This window comes from Dromaius novaehollandiae, chromosome 34, assembly GCF_036370855.1.
Source record: "Dromaius novaehollandiae isolate bDroNov1 chromosome 34, bDroNov1.hap1, whole genome shotgun sequence".
NCBI classification, from domain to species: Eukaryota; Metazoa; Chordata; class Aves; order Casuariiformes; family Dromaiidae; genus Dromaius; species Dromaius novaehollandiae.
Genome location: NC_088133.1, coordinates 295793 through 311034, shown reverse-complemented (window position 1 = coordinate 311034; position 15242 = coordinate 295793). Strand labels below are relative to the sequence as shown.

The 15242-nt window shown below is 55.3% G+C and overlaps 1 protein-coding gene across 1 annotated transcript; it reads left to right on the top strand.

Annotated features, from left to right (window-relative positions):
- Positions 1 to 211: 211 nt before the first annotated feature.
- Positions 212 to 15104, top strand: SAE1 (SUMO1 activating enzyme subunit 1). The gene is made up of 9 exons (XM_064502999.1): positions 212 to 372; positions 2955 to 3066; positions 4663 to 4836; positions 6236 to 6378; positions 6798 to 6897; positions 9744 to 9849; positions 11716 to 11860; positions 13657 to 13726; positions 14848 to 15104. The coding sequence occupies exons 1-9, from the start codon at positions 272 to 274 to the stop codon at positions 14938 to 14940; spliced, it is 1044 nt and encodes a 347-aa protein (XP_064359069.1). The 5' UTR covers positions 212 to 271; the 3' UTR covers positions 14941 to 15104.
- The last annotated feature ends 138 nt before the right edge of the window (positions 15105 to 15242 follow it).

The window sequence follows — 15242 nt, the reverse complement described above, 5'->3', positions numbered from 1 at the left end:
GGTGGGAGGGGGGGGTAGCTGCGCGAGAGAGTGCGCAAGAGGCGGTGTCGGGGCTGAGCGCGACGGCCGCCCTCGCTCTCGGAGGTCGCTGCGGCGGGAGAAGCCCCCGGGGCGGCCCTCCGGCGGGGCGCGGGGGGGCGGGGCGGCGGGGGCCGCTCGGCGCGGGGGCGGCCTCTCCCCCCGTCGCGCCGCGGTGAGGGGCGCCGCGCGGCGCCCGCGCGGGTCGCCAGGGGGCGCCGTCGCGGCGCGGCGGCCGTGAGGCGGCGGCGGGATGGTGGAGAAGGAGGAGGGCGGCCCCGGCGGCATCAGCGAGGAGGAGGCGGCGCAGTATGACCGGCAGATCCGGCTCTGGGGGCTCGAGGCCCAGAAGCGGTCAGCGGGGCGGGGGGCTGAAGGGGCCTGACGGGGGGGCTGCGGGGGGCGGGCCCTGCACAGGGCCCGTGTGGGCTGGGTTGGGAGGTGTTGGGGGGGCGACGGCTCTTGGGGGGGGGCTGTGGTGGTTTGGGGGGGGCTCTGAACGGTCTGGGGGGCCTACAGCGTTTTGGAGGCCCTCTATGTGCCTGAGGGCCCTGCGGCATTTTGGGAGGCCCCCTGGGAAATTGGGGGGGGGCTGCATCAGTTTGTCGGGGCTCTGTAGGGATCTGGGGACTCTACAGTGTTTAGGGGGGCCCTGTATGGGTTTGTGAGGGGCTCTACGGTGTTTTGGGGGGGCCCTCTAGTGGCTTGGGGGGGCCTGTATGGGTTAAGCGGTCCTTACAGTGTTTGGTAGGGGCCTGTATGGGCTTAGGGAGGCCCTGTATAGGTTTGGGGGGGCCCTATGGAATGTGAGGGGCCTGTAGGGGCTTATGCAGCGGCCGCAGCTACTGTGGGGGATCTGCAGGAGGCTTATAGGGGCTTGAGAAAGGTCTGTGTAGCTGGTGGTGGGTATGTAGGCACACGAAGTCTATAGGGGCCTGTGGAGGTCTGTAAGGTCTCTGGAGGTCTCGGGGCTCTGGAGAGCTGAAGAAGGAGAAGATGGGGTTGGGACAGCAGAAGATGGGAGCTGAGGCTTGGGGTACCCAAGAAATGAGGACCCCAGGAAGGAAGTGGCTGGGCTGGGGGGCAGTGGCTGGCATTGCAGGGGGTGGTAGGGTGGGGTATAGGGTGGAGAAGCGGGAAGAGGTGCTCAGGGAGATGGCGGCAGAGGGGCAGGAGAAACCCTGCGGTGGTCCGGCATGAGATGTCGGTCTTTGTGCTGCTGCCTATACCCCGTGAGAAGTTTTAAACGTCCTCTCTGGAAACCCTGGGACAGTTGCCCTGCCTGTGCGCACATCCCGCAGCTGGGGCGGTGCTGACAGAGGCGCGGGAGCCCTGGCTAGCAGCTGCCTGGGAGGCTGCTTGGTTCTCCAGCCCCATGCAGTCACTGTGCAGCAGGCAGGTGAGAGCTGTAAGCTGTACGCCTTGGTGTGTCCCTAGATCCTCAGGGTTGCACTCTCTGACCTCCTGCACGGTTCAGGCTGGAAAATCTTACCCAAACTTGAGCCCGGCGATAATGCACATTTGGTGAAAATTTTGGCTCCTTGGGTTGAAGATAACGAAAATAATGACCATATCTGCAAGAGTCTGTTCCACTACTTAGCGTCTATTGTAAAAGTCTTCTCGTTCATTCCCAGCTGGGATTGCCAAGCATCTGCTTCCACCTGCTGGTTTCTGGCTCTTTCTCTGCTAAAGAGCCTCTTGTTCAGCCTGTATCTTCTCTGTAAGGCCGCTTCAGCTTTCATGTTATCTTTGCAGTCCTTTTCTGCAGCCTTCCCAGGTTTCTGCCAGCTTTAAATTTCTTAGATGTTACCTTGAAAGTAGCAATAGTGTGTGTTTGGGAGAAGATGGAGTAAACCAGAAATATGGGCACAAATGTAATGGTGCTGCTAGATGCAGAGTGAAAACAAGCATGGAAATAGACCGTAAGGCCAAAAAGTGCCCATCAGTGACCTCCTGACTTAACTGACCTACATGATAGAGCCACTCTGTTTAACGGTCTGGATGATTACTTATTAAGGTAGTCTGAATAAACTTGATTTTGTTAGAAAAACAATACAGCCTAGTCAATCAAAAGAATTATAAGAAAAAAATATTTAAATTGATTTTAAAAAGCAAGGGAAGCACAGCATTCAGGTATTCTGAAAACTTAGAAATTACATACATAACTTGGTCTCATAATAAATATTTGCAAAGAAATAATTTCCATTAATTATATTATTCCATTAATTATATATATATCCAAATCAGTTGCTGTGTAACCCAGTGCACCTTCAGTGAGTGAGGTTGAGGTCCAGGCCTGAGGTGGACTGTTAGGATTTGGTGTTAGGAACCTCAGACTGTGGTGTTGCAGTGAACCTGTGAGTCCACCCCTTGTTCCCTGAAAAGAGGTACAAGGCTTTACCAGTAAATACTGATTTTGCTCTCTCTTTCACTGCAAATGGTCTCTTTTCTGTGAATTATCTAAATTACTGACTCCCAATAGCTCCTGTCTCTCTTCCTTTTCTTCCGTATCAGGTATCATGGTTAAATTTGCCTCTGCTCTTTTCCCTGATGCTGCTGTGAAACTTTCAGGTCCTACCAGACCTGTTTGGCTCTCCTGTAATGGTCCTGGGCTTCTCCTGTTCTGCCTAGGCCAAGTGAATATCTGTCTGTGGCTCGACTTTCCGCACTATCCAAGGCTTCTGTGAATGCCCAGCATTCACATCTGCCTCCTTAGTTACATTTTCCCATCTGGGAGGTGATAGTGATTTCAGAGGCTGTAGTGCCATCTCCGGTGGTGGGGATGCTACTTTGCTAGCACGGCTTTCCTCTTTGGTCACCGATACATATGTATTGCCTTGCTGTGTTCTGTCTGAGTGCTGTGCTTGATTCCCCTTCCCCTGGGAACATGGTGCTCCAGCGAAGCCGTTAACACTGACCAAGTGTTTCCACTGCAGGTTACGAGCTTCCCGGGTGTTGCTGGTGGGGATGAAAGGCCTTGGAGCAGAAGTGGCAAAGAATCTCATCCTGGCAGGTGTCAAAGGCCTGACCATGCTGGACCATCAGCAGGTGGGAGCTTCCAGCTTCTCTCTTCCTTGCGGCTGCAGTGCTGGTTGGCGCGGGGTGAGGGGACGGTTAGCAGAGCTCCCAAAGTCTGCTGGGGCCTGGTAGCTCTGTGGAGCGGGTGGGGTGTCTGTGTTTGAGGACTCACTGTCTGCTTTCTGGAGTAGGTGTTTTGTTGTGGGGGGTGTGTGTGTCTTTTTGGGGGAGGCATGTAGTGTCTGTTGAGAGAAATCCCATACCCGTACACTTTCAGTTGGTGTGTCTCCTTGTGACAGCCGTGGAGCTAAATTTGAGAGAGACATAAGCAGACTGCCCTCATCTGCCCTCTGTCAAGCTGCGGGCTGAACCGCAGCCTCCCCAGTTCCTCCCCTGCTATCTTTTGGATGTCCTTGCCTGCACGCATGTGGCTGTGTACCCTGATCTGAGAAGCCTGCTCTCAAAGTCTCATGCTTATTTCTGGGGTGCGTGGCCTTTCTCTAGCAGGTCCCCACCCGGGCCTCTCCCCTCTATCTTGGTCTGAACAGCCCCTTTCTGTGTTTATCTAGGGCTTTGCAGGTGTTTAACAGAGTGTAACAGTGTGTGGAAAGCAGCTAGGGCTCCGCTCTTGCCTCAAGTTGCGTGAAAGCCGGGCCTCCAAGCAGTCTGTGGTTGAGCGTTTAGTCTGTCTGCGTCAGTCGTGCAGCAGATTTCCACTCCTGGTCTGGAGCCTTGTGCCCAGCTCGCACTGCTGTCACAGGAGACGGGAGGCCTAGGCACGGCTGAAATTCGTAGGTGCCGCACAGCATACGAAACCTTCTTATGCATTTGGAAGAGGCACAGGCAGGGACATGTAAGGTGCTCAGGGAGCCTGCAGCAGGGTTTGAGGGATGACTCTTTGAGGGATTCTGTGTGCACAGCGTTTCTGGCGCGAGCTTGTGGCAGCGCTGGCTGCTCCAGGGCCAGGCAGAGCCGGAGGGTCGCGCGGGAGTCTCCGTTTCTCCTGCACGCGCAGCCGCGAGGTCGCAGTGCGGCACTGCTGCAGCCGCGGCGCCCGCTCCGGTAGCTTGGCGTCTCCGTGGGCGCAAGAGGGAGCTCCGAGCTCGGGAGCGGGCGAAGTGATCTGCAAGCTCTGAAAATCGGCCCGGGAGCAAAGGAGCAAAGGAGTGCAAAAATGTGGGGGTGCTGCCTGCTGCCTGTCCTGCCTCTTCCTCTGAAAAGGGGACATGGAGATCTCTGTTGTTCTTGAAGCAGAGATGAGTACTTAGTGCAATTGAAGGGTTACGAAGGGAGAACATGGAAAAAGGGACCCAAGCAGTCGCTCTGCAATAGTACCATTCCAGTAGATACTATCTGAAACACCTCAAACCTGCCCTTCCTGCCTGGAGAAGGCAGTGGTCCTGTCCCTGGATCCTTCCTCCTAATGAGACTCTCAACTTTTCTCTGAGCCTTTTAATACTCTCGCTGTGAGGACAGCACCAGTTAGCTGTCCCCTTTCAGATGTGTGAGTTCCCATTTACGATGTATCTGCTGTAACTCTCCTGTTGGTGTTGCTGCCCTGGGTGATTCTGGGAACAGTTAACAGCACAGGGAAGACTCATCTCTCTTCATTTTCTCCTATTTCAGGTTTCTCAAGAGGACACTAGAGCTCAGTTCCTGATCCCTGTGGGTTCCTCGGGCCGCAATAGAGCCGAAGCATCTTTGGAACGGGCGCAGAATCTCAATCCCATGGTGGATGTGAAGGCTGACCCTGAGAGCGTAGAGAACAAGCCAGAAGAGTTCTTCACCCAGTTCGATGCAGTAAGTGCCATGGGGGAGAGAAAGACTGGAGGAAGAGGGACTTAGTATTTGTTGACTTACCTACAGTTAAGTTGCATTGGTTGGACTTAAGTTGTCTTGAACTGATTTGACTGAAGTGGTACAAATGCTGGTATAGATGCACCTGTGTCAGTTTAAAACTGGCTACAATTCAGTTGCACGCTGAGTCACCAAGGCACATTTACATCTGTGAAAATGTTTCTTCGTGGTAGTTTGTGTTGATGTGTTGGACTTGGAAAAAAGCTTTGAACTGGTACAACGTTGTTGGGAGAAGAGAGACTAAATGGTGAGGGAATAGAAAAAAGAATTCCAGAGCAGTCAGATAATACCTTGGGACAATACCTTGCTAATTGCTCTTTTTGTTCCAGACAAGAGTGGTCATATTGGCTCAGAGTTTTGAGAGCAAAATATTGGGCTGTGTATTCTTGAGCCTTACGTAGTTGAGCTGCTGCAGAGTGGCTTGCTTAGTGTGTGCATGTTCAGCTGCTCTCAGCACGAGTTGTGATGCTGCAGTTACAGGTTGGTCTGGCTGACTGTTCATAAATGGCATCTGTTCCCCTTCTGGTCTCTGTAGGTTGCATCAGACAGTGGCTGCCTGCTGACAGCTTTCTGGGTGTGATGTGATAGTAGTTCTGGTAACTGCAGTGTGCATGTTTTCCCAATTCTGCTCTCTGTGCTCATGTTGGATTGTGAAAATCAGGCAGCCGCTCTGAAAGGAAGAAAGCGGACTGTCTTAGGAGAGCGAGGAGCATATCCAGGTCTCGCAGCTCATGTGAATCAACTGCCTGTTCCTGTCTTCTCTGATTGACTGCAGGGTGTCAGCCCTGACACTGGGAGATGGGGGGGTGGGGGGGGAATGTAAGGGATTGTGCTTACAGCAAACGTGGCTGTTAAGTGGGACATAAAGCTCTGACTATTTTGTAATAGTGGGCCCCTATAGGAAGCTGTTCGAGGGTGTGTACCCTGCTCAGTTTCTAGATGGGACAAGCCCTGAATTTCAGTTAAATGGAAAATGTCTGCATTCAGCTTTGTTGCCAAATTCTTGCCTGCAGGAACCATCCTGTTTTGTCCAGAAACTTGATTCTGCTACCCTAACCTCCTAATTATCCCTGGAGAGGAGGCTCTTGGAATTACCGAGCGTTTTCATCAGAATTTAGTGTGACAGGAAGGAAAATTGATAATTGCTCTGAGCACTGTTCAGTGTCCCACTGTGAAAGAAATGACAATTCTACCTGAAACCTTCCCAACTGTCCAGGAAGGGAGGGAAGATTTCACACCCCAGCATGGAATAATAACCCCACAGGGGCTCACCTAAGGAGGGAGGGGGTGCAGGTTGGTAAACATTCAACTTCTGCTAAGAAGAATGACTCTGTGCCTGCAGGTCTGCCTAACGTGCTGCTCCCGGGATGTTATGGTGAAGATTGACCAGATTTGCCACAAGAATAGCATCAAGTTCTTCACTGGCGATGTCTTCGGTTACCATGGCTATATGTTTGCCAACCTGGGGGAGCACGAGTTTGTGGAGTGAGTCCAGGTTTCGGGGCCTAGACTGGGCAGGTGGTAAGAGGAGAACCGGGTCTGCAGAAGGGTCATAGGAGGTCTGTGATGGGCATCGGTGTGCGTGGCATAGCCAGTGCCGTGCACCGGAAAAGGTGTGTCCGGAGCTACGGGTGTCTGGGTTGTCACACCATTCCTGCTGTGAGCCAGTCTGTTTGCACAAAACTTCTCTGCTGGGCTTGTGTTTTGCCTGCAGTAGCCTTTGCCCCATTGAGGAAGCTGCCTGCTTCTGGGCTCTGCAGGCATTAAATCTTGCAGACTGCACTGAAAGACACTAAGCATCTGCTAACTCTGCCCTTTGCAACCGAGCAGCAGAAAGAGTACAGATCTTGGCCTCCTCCCTGCCAGAGAGCAGCTCTGATAAATTTTTCCTCCCCTTTCTGCAGAGAGAAAACCAAGGTCACCAAAGTCAGCCCAGGAGTGGAAGATGGGCCGGACACCAAGAAAGCCAAGCTTGATTCGTCAGAGACAACCATGGTGAAAAAGGTACGTGGAAGAGTCCCTGTAGAGAGCTGTGAGGCCCAACGCACAGGGAAGCTTTATGCCTGCAGATAGCCGTATGCTAGAGTGGTGTGTCACATGCCTGTATCTTGTGTCCCCTGAGGCAAAAGCAAGGAGATGGTTTAGGAAGTGGAAAGAAGACTTTGGGGCATGCAGGTTTGGCCTGGGGAGAACAGAAGGGTTATTCTGGTAGTTCAGCTGCAGAATAGGCTATTTTCAGCCTCTTCATGATGGATAGGACGGAGAGCTGGAGGCTTTTCAAATATTCCAGGTGAGTTTCAAGTATGTCGTGAGTGGGATCTTTACTCAGCATTGCTGTTTAGTCCTTGCTGGCAGGTGATAAATTCATGGCGCTTTGTGGAGGCCTGGTGCTCATCTTTTAGGATCATCTTGGAGTTTGGGGGGGTGGTTTTAGCTACTGTGATATTTTCATGCAAATATAGTTATTGTGTGTGCGTGTGAGGTTCAGCTTACTCAGCAGCATCTCGGGACTCTGGAGCTACGTTGAATGTGGACACTTATGGACGCTGATGGCACCACTGTTGGTTTGAGTGCTCTCACCTCAGTAAGGGCTGTTTTCTTTCCTCTAGGGTTGTGGCTGTACTGGTATAAAGCACCTTTATACTGGTGTAACTGCCTTTGTGGGGGAAGGGGAGTCGAAATAGCCTTAACTAGAGGCTCCAGCTTTTGTGTGTCAGCAAGGTCTTTGCACCCAAATGGAGAGGCCATAAAAGCTGCATTGTTGCTGCTGTCAAGTGATAGCTGAGCTCCCTTGTAAGTGTGACTTGTGGCCTGGGTGTGAAGGGTTTCCATGTCTTCAGGGGAATCTGCTCCAAAGCAAAGCCTTTCACATTCAAATGCCTCCGGCCTGGGCATTGTTTTGGTCTCGCAGCTGGAAGTTTAACAGAGCAGTAAGTGCTCGCTGGCCCCGGAGTGGAAATCCCCTCTACTTTATCTGGCTATGAGGAGAATGCAAGCTGAGCCAGCAGATTAATGGCCTTTTGTGTCCCTTTCTCTTGCCCCGTCAGTTACAGGGTGTTCAGTGCAGCTTCCCCCCACGCTGGACTGGATTGGAAGGTATGGGAATATTCCCCAGATGCCGTTCAAGCCAGCTGTCACCCTCCCACAATTGGGGTTGCAATTCCGAGCATTACGGGCTCAGGTTTAAGATAGAGCAAATTCCTGCAGATAGTTTCTGAGATGCCAGTGCCTTGAACAAGCTCTGTGGAGTATGGAACTGAAAGTCTCGTGGAGCATTGCCACTTCCTGCACCTCCTGAGTGCCTTTGAGCCTGTGGTGTGCTGTGGTAGTCTGGCATTTGGAATATGAGGACGATCTGATAGATCCCTGCTGGGAGACAAGGTCCACAGATTCCTGCTGATTGAGTTAGGGATGTGTGTAGGTCGACGTGATGGGAGCAGTGAGGTGGAACACAACAACTGGGGTTAATGCTGCGTGCAAAGAAGAGGCCTGGGCTCTGGGTTGCAGAGTGGGCTCTGCTAAGCCTTTCTCTGGTCTGTTCGTGGTCTGATCAGTGACTTCCAAGAGCGGGCCCTCCAAGCAGGACAGAGTTTGTGTCAGTGAGAGTTTCAAACCATAGTTTAGGTTCTCCCTTCTTTGTTTAGTGCCTCTGAGGATTGCAACTGGTGCTTCTAAAGATGCTGGAGTTAGGCCAACATAGAATGCTTTGTAAACTCCATCATGCGCTAAGCTAAAGGCTGGTTAAGACTCTGAGGACTGGTTATCATTACCTTAAAATGTTTTAAATAGGAGAATGAGTCACTGAAACGTTCTCCTGTTGGGCTGCAACCCAGGAGCTTTGCAGAGATGTGGTTCTAGGGCTTTGTGTGATGGATGGATGGATGCGGAGGACAGTGTGCTGTGCAAATGCACGAAGAGTTGGGTAGTCTTGGTCTCCTTCTGTCTCCCTCCTGCCCTCTGGCAGAAGCTACATGAAAAAGCTGATTATCTTTCCATGGGGAGGCATGTGCTCTCGCTGCTGCAGAGCAGCTCGTGACCTGACTCCTGTGCTCATCTCCATACGGGGCATGAGGCATAGCCTTGCTCGGCAGGCCTGCTGTCCAGTTGCTGAGTTGAACAGGGGACGCACGCGAGAGCTGGCCTGCCCCACTGGCCAGACACTGACAGGCCAACACAAACAAGCAGCAGCATGTCATGCCCTAGTGCTGACAAAGGGGAGAAGAATGCAGCCTTTGTTCTCAGCCCTTGCATTGCTGCTCACCAGCATTTAATTTACTGACCTCATCTCAAAGAGACCCTTGTGCTGTCAAGCCTGGGCTGTGGCACCACCGAATGGAGCACCGAAACCGGTTCTGCCACTCAACAGCCCCACCACATGGTTTCCTGGCCCGGTGCAGCAGCAGCCCCCTGCGCCCGACGGCACATCCCGTGGGGTCTGCAGCGCTGAATCCACCAGTGCTGGGGAGAGGGGGCTGCCGGCCTAGGCACTGACGCGTGGGACAGGTCCTGCACTGGGCGGACGGGGAGTCGCGGGGCAGGAGCGGGGAAGCAAAAGCAGGCCTGTAGGAGCAAGCCGAAGAATAGCAGCTGGTGGGTGCTGGAGGGGACCCCTGGGCAGAGCAGGCTGTGCCAGAAGAGACACATTCTTGTGAGATTTATGAGGGCTGTGGAAATAGGAGTAGCCTGAGCAATTTGGGTCCAGTCTGGCCCCACTGCGCAGGGTTGCCTTGACAGGGGAGGACACACTGACTGGAAAGCTGCCCAGGGCTTTTCTCTGGGCTTTTGGCAGAGGTTGAGAGGGCTCCTCTCTGTTAGCCCCCCCCACAGATGCACTCACTCTCCCCTTGCAGCGGGTGGTTTTCTGCCAGCTTAAGGAGGCCCTGGCCGTGGACTGGAACAGTGAGAAGGCAAAGGCAGCGCTGAAACGCACCACTCCGGATTACTTCCTGCTCCAAGGTAAGCAGTGACCTGCTCACTAGTGTGTGGTTCCTGCTCCTTGAGGAGGCTCCTCTCTTCCCTGTGTCTCCTTTCCCTATCCTGGGATGCAGAGTTCTGTTCCCCCTTGCAAAGCTGTGGATTCTACGCAGATCTGTGCATTTGGCAGGACTGCCTCTCTCTGCCAGGATCGGGACCTTTTCATGCTGTCATCTTTGTCTGATGTCAGCTAGTTGCAAGACCAGGTGGACACCCCCCATCAGTGCTAAAATCTGCCTGGGAAGTGCCAAGCTCCGTTCAGCGAGTGAGCACGAGATGCTTCCTGTGGCAAGAGCTAGCTTTGATTTGTTGGCTTTGAGGTTATTGCGAGTTTACCATAACTGCAGTGAGCTAAAAATACCTGGGCGACTGGAAACAGCCTTCTCCCTGGAACGGAAGTGCCCCACCAGCCCCGAGGGCACAGCTCGGCCCCATCATGCGGTTTACTTGCTGCCCTCTCCCTCCAGCACGCTCTGCTCCGGTGGCAGGGCTTGAACAGGCTGCAGCCTCGGTGAAGCAGGGTTTCCGGTGAGGTTTGCTGGCTCCCAGGTTAGTCGTAGCCCTGCTTTCCCCTGAGCGCAGGGGACATGGCGAGTCCCTCACATGAGGGGAAAAGGAGGGATGGGTTAACAAGAGCGCTGTGTTGGGGGGAACCAGGGCTGTGCCCTTCAGGGCTCAGACTCATCTCCCTTTCTTGCCACAAGCTCTTGGCCCCTCTGCTAGCTTGCTAGGCTCTGTTTGGGTTGTGGGTGTCTCCTGCCAAGATGTCTGTGGAAAGTCAGGCCTCAGTGAGCTATCCCGAGTGTTTCAGAGCCTGTCTCCTCCCCACGTGGGGAAGGTTTGGAGTGCACTTCACGGACTCATGCTGGCTACATGAGTTTTCTCTGTTAGGTGGGCAGAACGCTGCATTAAGGTAGCTTCCAGCTCAGAGCACGGGCAAGTGAATGTGCGACTGTTCTGACCCTTTGGGGAAAGCTGGCGTGCCGTTCTGTGGCTTGGACAGCTGTTTCGGCGTGACAGCCCAGAATGGGGCAGCGGGCTCCGAAGCTGCCCTCCGGCTCGGCTGTGGAAGCTAATCAGCTGTCTGACTTATTTTTTAGTCAAAGTCCCTTTAACTGGGCTTTCAGCCATCTCCATGGTCCCTGCTGCTCTCCCAAGGTGCTGGCTCTGTGTAGGAGGTGTCCTCTGCTTTTGACCTGCAGCCAACTGAGAAGTGCTGATGCTCCTAAAAGAAAGACATGAAGTTGCTGCTCCTGTTTGCTTTTCCCTAGCTCATGGCAAGCGCACGGGGCTTCTTGGCAGCTCTCCCAGCAGCCCCCTCGCATCCCCTCAGATGTGGTCAGGCAGGCATCTGCAGAGCGCCAGCCTCCCCACTCCTCACCCGGATGTGTGGAGCCAGCAGCGGGCACAGGGCCCAGATAAACACCACTCTCCCCCTAGATCTGCTGGGGCTTGGAAGATGTATCTTGGGACCTAACCTGTCTCTTCAGCCTCATTACCTGCTGCTCCACAGAAATGTGCAAACCCAGGGCTTTTCCTGTCTGCGGGGTGAGGCTGTTATCACAGTTAGCAGGCAGGCCAGCGTGTCAGCAGCATTCCCCGTCTGACCTGATCTGAGCCGCCCTGGATTGCTGTGGTGCGAGGAATTGCTTGGCATGACCATGACTGGAGACTTTGTTCCCCAGGGAATCCTGTCCCCCAAGGGGAGCAGGGCTTGGGATGGTGACAGCAGTCCAGTAGAATTACTGGCTGGAAACCCAATCAGAGAAATTGGGATGGGTGCTTTTCCTTAGGGTGACTAACTGTGCTCATGTGGGTCAGAGCTGTGACACTGTCTTCCTCTCCCAGTGCTGCTGAAATTCCGGACAGATAAAGGCCGAGATCCTTTGCCCCAAAGCTACGCCGAGGACTCCAAGCTGCTGCTGCAGATCCGCAGTGACGTGCTGGACTCGCTGGGCGTCAGCATGGACCTTCTGCCAGATGATTTCATCAGGTATGTTGAGCGTAGCAGTGTGGGATGAGGACAGCCCGGCCTAGTGTGGCTGGTGGCAAGTGATCGTGTCCCTGGCACATCACCAGCCGCTAACTCTGAGGGTGGTTGGGATCGTTCCTTCCGAGTGGCTTGCCAGGAGCTGTTCTCAATGGTGTAGGAGCTCAGGCAGTTTTCAGTTCCTTGTCTGGTACCTGGTTCACCACAGACCTTTCAGAAGAGAGCACTAGGCATCCCGTGGGAGGATGGCAGTCTACTCTTAAGGATGTGGCCCTCAAAAGGAGCTGGGCTTTCTCATGCCCGGGCCTCACCGGACTGATGTCCCCAAAGGAAAGTCCTGATGGTGCAGCTTCTCCTGGCGGGGGCCCTCGGGGCGTCAGAAGGGAGAGCAAGCTCATCCTCCTTGTGAGGCAGACTTCAGCGCTCTCCCACTGTGTGGGAGGCACGGCTCCTCTCCCAGGCGGGTGTGCAGGATGCTCCTCTCTCGAGACCCTGGCCTGGCACCGTGCCCTGATCCTCCCCCGCTCACTGCGAATCCTGCTGAGCACCAAGGTTCAGCATCGCCGGCGACCTGAGCTGTCTGGCTGCGCTGCCTGCGTGTGAGGGCTGTACGTCCTTGCCTTTGCTCTGGGTCATCTTGCGTGCTGCCGGTTCCACCTCACTGTACAGGCCAGGGCGTCACACCCCAGCAGGGATTAATGGCTTGCTGGAGGAGGTCCACCTCCTTTCCCAAGGCCTTGGTGCCGTCCTGTGGGCCAAAAGCAGACAGTGCGTGACGCTGTCCCTGCTACTCCTGTCAGACTGTCTTGAACGAGGGCCAGATGCCAGACTGACTGCGGGACCCTGAGCAGCTACATATGGGCTGGGCCCAATCACAGACAGCTCCATGGGGTCGTGGGACCACGATGCGGGTGCCCTGGAGTAGGGAAGGCCCTGTCCTAGCTGCCCCTCTCGTGGCTGTCGCGGCAGCCCTGGGGCAGGGAGCCCCGTGTCCTCGTTGTGACACTGGGAAGTGGTGTCAGCACAGGGGTGTTTGCAGGCTCTGGTGACTCTGTGCCCCTTGGTGCAGGGCCTGGGAGGGTCCCTCTCGCCCACACGCATTCACCGTGGCTGGGAACTCCCGGTCCCCGCCTGCATGTTGCCACACGCCGCCCGGCTGCCCTACGTCTGGGAGTTGCATGTCAACCCCACGGGCCGCTGCGTGCCATCAGGAATGGCGAGAATGCGCCCTGGGCACACGGCAGACATTTCAAGGGCGCTATTTTTAGCAGGGTCGCATGAAGCATGCAGGGGGCTGGGATGGGATGCATGTGTGTCTAATGAGAGCTCGGGGCGGAAGCAGCCTCGGTGCGTCCCTCCCCGAGTCCAGCTCGGCAGGGTGCCCGGCTCGGTCCAGCTGGCTTCCCGGCCCCTCTCTGTCCCCATCATCCCCAGAGTCTCGGACTCTGTCTTCTCGCTAGCATCTTGCAGCAAGGTGCACCTGCTCTGCCAGCCTCTGCCCGAGGGTCCCAGTCTCTGCCTGACCCTGTAGAAGAGTGATGGTTGTAGCATCGGTCCCAGGGGCTGGACTTGGGGCAGAAATCTGAGTCCTGGGGCCCCCCTTGCATTCTGGCCTTCTTGCTGAGAAACCTCAGTCTCTGGGACCTGCTCAGTTAGACCAAGAAGCTTCTCTTGGTGCTTGTCCTGCTTTGCAAGGAGCTAGAAGTCACACCTGTGGCTGGTGTTTCCTCCTATCTGGGAAGTTGGAACAGCCTTGGCATCCAGACTCTGGTTGTTGACTCTGCCTTTATTCCTTCCAGCTATTGCTTCTCTGAAATGTCTCCTGTGTGTGCGGTGGTCGGAGGAGTCCTGGGGCAGGAGGTTGTCAAGGTAGCAGCTTTCTGGGGAGGCGACGCCTGTCAGGGTGGAAGAGGCTGTGCGAGGTGGGGGGTCTGCGCTCTCCCAGGTCCTTCCTGGGCTGCAGTGGGGTGGTGGGGCCAGCCAGCCACAGCACTTGGGGAAGGCTCAGGTCAGCACGCGCTCTTCCTTCTGCTCCGTTGCTCCCCACGGGCCCGTTCTCTGGGAAGCGCCTGCCTCGCAGCCTTGCCAGCGGAGGGGCCGGGTGGAGGCTCCGCGGTCCTGGTCTTGACTCTCTCCCCACCGCTGGCACAGCCGTGGGCCAGGGTCCCATTTCTGATGGCGAGGCTCACGCAGCCCCGTGGATTCCCGTTGCTGGGTGTGTCTGGAATCCCTGTCTGGCACCGCTTTGTTGGAAGCACAATGTCCTTTGCCCTCACCTTGCACCGCTTCCTTCTGCCCAGCATCCTCAGCTGCCACGCTCTGAAGTGGCTTGAGGAGTGCTGAGAGCGCAGGCTTGGCTTCCTGTATCGCTGCCGGGGGCCAGGGATCCTGCTTGCCCCGTGCAGCAGCAGGTGCCTGTTTTGCGGTGACACGGGTTTGGGGATGTGCCTGCCGGGGAGGGTGGGGAGCACTGCAGAGGGGAGCTGGGCTCTGTCTCCAGAATCCCAGGCCCTCTGCTCCAGGCTGATAAAAACCTTAATTGGCTGGCAGGCTCTTAAATGTCTCTCCAGCGTAGCCGCACCCTTCTCCTGGCAGGGAACGGCGCTTCCCTCCCTCAACTGGCACAGACCTGGCTCCCAGACCCTGGTGTACCCTGGGCTTTCCGTGAGCAGAAAGCCCCCAGCATGGCTTGTCACGATGCTGGTGGCCCCTGGGGCACCTGCTTTGAACTGCAGGCCGTGCTTGCTGTGTGAGGAGGTGCCACCTCCCAGCCAGGCCCCCCAGTTCCCTTTGTGGCTGAGGTTTCTCTGAAATAACTTGTGGCCCTTGTCTTGCATTGGCACGCAGCAGTGCTTGGGGGGGTTTGGGCTTCTGTGTCACCTGGCAGATGAAGTGTGAGGGACTTGCAGGCCTGGCTGCGGTGCTGGACCAGGTTTCTTTTCATGGACAGGTCCGATTGCTCTAGTAACCAACTCTTCTTCTTCCCACAGGCCCTGTCCCAGCGGGACCCACCCCACAACAACTTCTTCTTCTTCGACGGCATCAAAGGGAATGGGATTGTCGAGTGCCTGGGCCCCAAGTGAGCCCAGGGCTGCCCCTGATCTGGTGCCCTGGGAGCCCCACAGTCCAGGTCAGCATCAGGCTCAAGCACTTCCCAGTCTTCGCTGCTGGTTTTATCCCCGAACCAGGCAGTGTGCATCCTGCTGCAGGGAGAGCTCTGAAGGGGACAGGACAGTGACTCCCTCCCAGAGCTGCGCTAACAGTTTCCTTAGGCCAAATCTGGGGGGAGAGGGGCATGGCGGTCATCTGACTTGTTCTGTATGGTTTTGGAGTTGTTTAATAAAATCTTATTTCCAAGGTGGTTTATTCCAGGCTCTGGGGCTAG